The sequence below is a fragment of the Henningerozyma blattae genome, chromosome 1 (genome assembly GCF_000315915.1).
Source record: "Henningerozyma blattae CBS 6284 chromosome 1, complete genome".
NCBI classification, from domain to species: domain Eukaryota; kingdom Fungi; phylum Ascomycota; class Saccharomycetes; order Saccharomycetales; family Saccharomycetaceae; genus Henningerozyma; species Henningerozyma blattae.
The window spans coordinates 827,132-834,615 of NC_020185.1; the positions used below are offsets into that span (position 1 = coordinate 827,132).

Consider the following 7,484-nt stretch of genomic DNA (forward strand, 5'->3'; position numbering starts at 1 on the left):
AATAAAAATTAATAGATAATAACTGATTACGTTACAATAATTCAGTAACCCTTCTGAATGTGTTAAAAATAAAGAAATAGGCTAGTAAATGTCATGAATATATAATTGGCCATTAAAAATAGGGAGAGAGAGTAGAAAATGTAACTAAATGAGATGAGAGAGAGAGATAGAGAGAGGGAAATTGCACATTCGAAAGTTGAAAAAAGAGTCGTAAGAGAAATAAATGATAAAAGAATAAGACATTAGAAAAGCAAAAAATGAGACAGATTAGAGGGATTAGAGTGTTGAAAAAAAAGTAGCAATTATAGTGCAAGCGTTTACTTACCGATTAATTTCTTCCAAGCAGGCGTATCATCATTTGCCATAGCATCAACATCATAATCTGCACCTCTTTCGCTTGGTGGGACCCAATTAGCAGATTTCCATGGTAAAGTACCTTCTTCCCACATAACATTAATATCTTCCAAAACCATACCTTTTGTTTCCGGAACAAAGAAGAAGACATAAAAGTAAGAAAATACCAAGCATCCCATAAATACGTAACCATAGTAGAAATCAATTGCTCCAGCAATAAATGGCGTGAAGAAACCAATACAGAAGTTCCACATTTGGTTGGAAACAGTAGCTAAAGCCATACCCTTGGCCTTGACCTTCAATGGGAAAGATTCGGAGATGATAACAAATGGAACTGGGGCCCAAGTTGTAGCAAAACAGAAAATGAAGAAACAGGAGAAGCAAATCATACAGTTACCGGCACCCTGAGATGTAATACCGGCATTCTTACCTTTTGGCCATAATCTAGTAACACCAACTGAAGCAAAGACAACCATACAGCAAGTCATACCAGCAGCACCCCATAGCAAACAAGCTCTTCTACCAAATTTATCAACCACATATAAGGCAATAAATGTTGAGAAGAAATTAACAACACCGAAAACAATAGCAGTTTCGTAACCATCTTCCAGCCCAACAGCCTTGAAAATCAAAGTACCGTAAAAGAAGAAGTAGTTACACCCAGTCAATTGTTGTAAAGCTAATAGCATGATACCATTAACTACTCTTTGGAAAACTTTAGTCTTGGTGTCCAGCATTTCACTCCACCCAGCTTCACCTTCAGCTCTTTCCCTGTCAACAGCAATTTTAATTTCATCAACTTCTCTAACGACAGCAGGATCATCTGGCGAAACCTTGTTGGACTTGGCAATAGAACGTTTAGCTTCTTCGATCTTGTTTTTCTCGACTAAATATCTTGGAGATTCTGGAACGAAGAGCATAGCACTAATCATAAATAGAGCCCAAGCAAATTGTAATCCTTCTGGAACTCTCCATTGAACAGAGTTACTGTAGCGCTTGGTACCGTAGTTTGCACAGTAACCTAAGAAAATACCCATAGTGACCATTAATTGATAACAAGACACCATAGCACCTCTTAAATGTTTTGGTGAGACTTCAGAAATCAACATTGGTGATAACATGGCAATAACACCACAACCTACACCAGCAACAATTCTACCGATCATATATTGATACCAAGCTTTGACTGAAGCCACTTGGATAATAGTACCTACGATAAAAATAGTTGTAGCAATGATTAAACCGATACGACGACCATACATATCACCTAAACGACCCAAAAAGAAGGACCCGATAGAACAACCGACATTGAACATGGAAGTTAGCAAACCTGTTCTAACTTTGGATAAGTAATGTTCACCATTTTTATTTGTTGAACCAAATCTTCTTAAGAAATCAGTATGAGATTCAAAACCACCAATGGTACCAGTATCCCAACCCAAAATAAAGCCACCAAAGGCTACCATAACACACATTATACATACTGAGATGTATGCTGAGGCAGGCTTTTTTGGAATTTCTATTACTGGGGTTTGTATACAATCATTATCAGTGTAATATTCTTTTTCGTCATGATCTTCCTTCTCAGAGTATGAATCTTGGAGTTCCACAGGTGTGATTGTAGAAGCCCTTTCTAAATCTGCTTCTTTAAATGACATTGTTATTGTTAAAGAACTGGTTGCACTTGTATTTTTTTTTAAAAAGCTAGTTTCTAACTTGAAGGACGAGTAGTAGAATGTTCTAATATAAACTAAAATAATATAATAATAACCTAGAAAATATTAAATAGCATCAGAGCTTAAGCAAATACACAATACTATAACTTAAACTTGTTGATGATGTTGTTTTATTGATGACTAAACAAAAGTTAAAATTGTAAAACAAGAATTACAAGAAAGAAGTGAAAAGAAAGAAATTCAGCGCTATTTTTATATGTTTTTTTTTGAGCTTTGAGTACAAACTAAAACTATCCTTCAGGCATTATTTTTTAATCCTTAGAAATAGTTAAAATCCAGGATTAATTCTTGTTTAGTATCGATAGTAAGAATACAATTAAAAAGTAATCGACAACAGTTATTCCGAAGGAACAATAATTTTAATTAACTACGTAAGGAAGGTCAATTGTGAGCTATGTAAATGAAAATGGTAATGACAAAGAAAAATTATAGAGTAAGGTTGGGACAAATATTCTGTAGAGGAATTGGAGTATTTGATACTTGTATGAGGTTCCATAGACAAAATATCTGGCATAACTATAGCCAATGTAAGAAATAGGTAATTAAATGATAATTGGGATTAAAAAAGTTTTAAATACGAAACTAAAAATTTCCGTTTCCAATCCATTGGGGCAAAGCCTACAAGTCATTAAGAAATTCTTGGAAACTATCGAATAGAAAGGTACAGCTACAGTCAAATCGAATATACACATATTATTCTAAAGTCCTTTGTTTCCACACCCTTGCCAAAAATACAAACCGTCAGCACCTTCATAGTATGTCAAATCTATAAAATAGAAAAACCATCAATAACATACAAGGCACAACGCGTAAATACTGTGGTTTGGCGACGGAAGACTGTAATTTGTCAGCAAATTTAAACTACTATGCTGATAGATGTGGAGAGGCCAATAGATTCCCATGTACCTCTACATTTGTGCTTGGAACAAAAGACATAATTTTTGGACTATGGGGTAATGTGGGGGTAGGTACCTTGAAGACTTTGAAAAAATTAAGTATAATCACTCAAAGAACTCCTTAAATGTCTAGCTTAAAAACAAATGTAGCCCAATAAAGTCAAGAAAAGAAAAGAAAAAAGAAATTACTCCTGTCTCTCGGCTCATTGAGCTGAAGTTATTACTATTGTTGTTCCTAGTTTTATTCCAACATTCAAGCTTTCTAATAGCTCATAACTTGTGCCTTGTTAACCAGTATTCTAGACTACTTCATAATAAAATTGACCCCCATGTCTCATAGTTACCTAGTCAACATGGGAAATTTCTTCTTTGGAACAGAATTCTCTCAATCTGGTAACCCCGGAAATAGCCGTGCGCCAACATTCGGCACGCAGAGAAAATATGCAGGCATGCTTGGCGTTCTAGGCACCATGTAGGAACCACGAACGGGATTTCCAAAAAAGGAAGGTGGTGTCAATTTTAATGCGGGGGCTTTTTTTTCTTTTTGGAAACAGCCGCACAAACAAATCTGTGTCATTTCTCCAGGGTACCTGAGCATGTCTATCTGAGAAATTTCCCAATATGTGACGAAGTATGCCCTAAAAAGTAAAGCCGATTCGGCTGAGTCTTTCTTGGCATGGGTACTGGCATTGGTAAGATACATATAAGGACAAATAACAGGAACTTACGGATATTTCTACAAGTCAAAGAGTGAAAAGCTTGAATATTTTCTTAATATTAAGATTGAACGAACTGGTATTAGTTAGACAAGAGGTCGTCCAAAAATAGGAATCTGATAGCTGGTTGTAATAATCATGATACAACTTGTAACTACAGGTAATTAGAAACCGTCTGTCGGTCATTCGTTAAGTATCGTATCTATTTACTACTCAGACAAAAGGGTTCTTTTTATTTATCTCCGGCCCATTCTTTGCCTAGTTGTTAATAGATACACAGTATCAATATTAATATTAGGATCTACGTAGACAACCTTGGAGAGTAGGTTCAGGAGAGACAGGAAAGATTATACATTTTCAACTAGCTATTAATTTTATAAAACCTGAAATATTTAGAACAGTTGGCATTTACTCTTATTTCTAGCAGGAAAATTCTCTATTTGGCCAGATATGTATATTTGGGGAAATTCTGAGTCAAATCAACACCGATTTTTATGTAGAATTCGCAAATTTTATTAATAAATCGTAAATTATTGAGTATATCATTCCGAGGCATTGTTCTATCTCTGGTGTTCTTCATGGAATATGCTATCAAATTTAGAACTTGGATTTTGTTGAAACGTTCTTCTCTGAGTTATTCAAGACTGTTTATTCTATCTAATGGTTTGAATACAATCACTAAAGCTTGCTTGCTTCACAAGGACAAGTTTTTAGGTATCAATTTGTCAATTAAACAATGCTACGTGTGTTTTTTCTTTAAGGTTAATAATTTGCCTGTACAATTAGACGAAGGGATTTTTTTTTCTCAGCATAAATTAGTGTCCTGAGTTATTTAAGCCTTATTTTGTATTTCTTGCCAAGAAAGAACAAGAAACTTGAGAGCTTTTTATCATGCATAATTTTATAATGAATCTTTCTTAAAAGGGTCAAATTAAATATGTTCACTTTAGGACTAGGTCATAAGACCAGTGATTAAATAAAGGATATAAGTGTATATAGAAAAAAGCATATTAAAGGTTCCCTTTTAAATTAGGATACAGAAACGAGAAGAAATTAAAAAGAGAGAGAATCGGTAGTCCAAAAAAATTTAAAAAATGAATTAGAGAAGCAGATATAAAAATAGAAATAACGGACACTACCGGAGAGATCATTAATAAAAAACACGGGTTTGCAGAGATAAAAAGCTGTCTTAATTCATTAGCTTATTTATTTACCAAACATCTTCTTCCAGACCGGTTGATAATCATTAGCCATGGCATTTACGTCATAGGTGGCATCTCTATCACTTGGAGGAACCCATGAAGCGGGTTTCCATGGCAATACACCTTCTTCCCACATGACGTTAACATCTTCCAAAACCATACCTTTAGTTTCTGGGACAAAGAAGAAGACATAGAACCAGGCAAATACTAGACAGCCCACGAAAACGTAACCATAGGCAAAGTTAATGGCACCAGTGATGAAAGGAGTGAAGAAACCGATACAGAAGTTCCACATTTGGTTGGAAACAATAGCTAAAGCCATACCCTTGGCCTTGACCTTCAATGGGAAAGATTCAGAGATAATGACGAAAGCAACTGGAGCCCAGGAAGTAGCGAAACAAAATAAGAAGAAACAACTGAAAACAATCATACAGTTACCGGCACCTTGAGATGTAATACCAGCCTTCTTACCTTTTGGCCATAATCTAGAAACACCAACTGAAGCAAAGACAACCATACAGCAAGTCATACCAGCAGCACCCCATAGCAAACAAGCTCTTCTACCAAATCTATCAACCAAGTATAGGGCAACAAAAGTTGAAAAGAAATTAACAACACCGAATATAATGGCAGTTTCATAACCATCTTCTAAACCGACAGCTTTGAAGATAATTGTACCGTAGTAGAAAAAATAGTTACAACCTGTCAATTGTTGTAAAGCTAGTAACATAATACCATTAATAACTCTTTGTAAAATCTTGTGTTTAGTATCCAATAAATCACCCCAAGTGGCTTCATCTTCTGCTCTTTCTCTATCAATGGCAGCTTGGATTTCATCAGCTTCCATAATGACAGCTGGGTCATCTGGAGAAACCTTGTTGGACTTGGCAATAGAACGTTTACCATCTTTATATCTACCTTTTTCAATCAAAAATCTTGGAGATTCTGGGACGAATAACATAGCGCCAACTAAAAATAAACACCAAGCAAATTGTAAACCTAATGGAACTCTCCATTGGCGAGAATCATCATATCTCTTAGTACCATAATTGGAACCGTAACCCAAGAGGATACCTAAAGTGATCATCAATTGGTAACAAGAAACCATGGCACCTCTCATATGTTTTGGAGAAACTTCAGAAATCAACATAGGAGACAAAATGGCAATCAAACCACAACCTAGACCAGCAACAATTCTACCAATCATATATTGGTACCAAGCCTTAACAGAGACAATTTGAATAACAGTACCAACAATAAAGATTATAGAAGCAACAATAATACCAAAACGACGGCCATACATATCACCAATTCTACCTAAGAAGAAACAATCAATGGCTTGACCAACATTGAACATGGAAGTCAATAAACCAGTTCTAACCTTGGACAAATAACGCTTACCAGAACCACTGGTAGAACCAAATCTAGCTAAGAAATCAGTATGAGATTCGAAACCACCAATGGTACCAGAAGCCCAACCAGAAATGTAACCACCAAAGGCCACCATAACACACATAATACACACAGATATGTATGCAGAGGCAGGTTTCTTGGGAACATCTATCACTGTAATTTTGTTTTAAGTCTTCTTCTTTATTAGAAGCGATTGAACGAATATCAGCCTCATCTACTTGTGAATCTGTAAATTCATTCTCGATCTCTGTATGCTGTGAATCAACTTCAGGCATTTTTAATGGAACAGTTTAGTCCTATGAGTATACTTGTAGTGTTAATTTTATATCTAAAAATCTAACACTAATAAATGTTGTCGATGTAGTTCTAGAATTGAACTAAAGAATATAAAATGGAGGATATTGAAACAATTTTTTTTTCATTCAAACACATTGGATATTTATACCAATATTTTACCTATCAAAATTCATAGCTCTCAAAGTTAACCCCACTTTTCAAGTATAGAACTTTCTCCCCATGTTTTTCCCCCAGGTATCAAACAATTGTAGTACCCAATAGCACTGCTGTAAGAAATTATTTATTTGCTGAAAATAATTTCTAGATAAAGACTCCCTCTTTTAGAATTGCTCAAATAAATGAATATTATTCTAGCACACAGTATATTATTTACGTTCTACAAGAAGCAACTAAATTTTGAAAAAAAAGAAGTCTATGAATGCTCTTCTAACTATTATCAATAACGCATTCCAATAAAAAACAGTAGGATCCGTCAAATTCCTTAATATTGTAACTTTTATGAAGTAGTACCTTCCTAATAATATGCCAGAACATCGACTTTTCAGCAAATTTAAAGCAATAGAAGTGCAGTATTTCTTATCTAGGTATTGTAAAAATCTACTAGAAAAAGATATTTTGATATCGAACCTAAAAAAACTGAATAATAACCTACCAGTTCTTTATATTATGAACTTGTGCAGCTTTTTTGCGTTTTTTTCTCTGTTTAAAATAATCAATCCTGAACTTTTCTTCTTTTCGTTTCCACTTATGTTAGGCTAGCCTGTGCGGCTAATTGATGGGAACCCTAAGATTCGACCGTGGTAATGGGAGTTAAAATAAAATAGATCCATTCGGGTAAGGTACACATTCTCAGCCGCTTAGATATTTTTA

General features: G+C 34.8%; 2 protein-coding genes across 2 annotated transcripts; both read right to left on the reverse strand.

The window, feature by feature from the left end:
- Window positions 1-317: 317 nt before the first annotated feature.
- On the reverse strand, window positions 318-2,012 carry TBLA0A03430 (sugar porter family MFS transporter; the record flags this gene model as incomplete). Its single annotated transcript, XM_004177614.1, has 1 exon — window positions 318-2,012. The coding sequence occupies one exon, from the start codon at window positions 2,010-2,012 to the stop codon at window positions 318-320; it is 1,695 nt and encodes a 564-aa protein (XP_004177662.1).
- Window positions 2,013-4,908: 2,896 nt separating this feature from the next.
- Window positions 4,909-6,420, reverse strand: TBLA0A03440 (sugar porter family MFS transporter; the record flags this gene model as incomplete). Its single annotated transcript, XM_004177615.1, has 1 exon — window positions 4,909-6,420. One exon carries the CDS (start codon window positions 6,418-6,420, stop codon window positions 4,909-4,911), a length of 1,512 nt encoding a protein of 503 aa, XP_004177663.1.
- Between the last annotated feature and the right edge of the window lie 1,064 nt (window positions 6,421-7,484).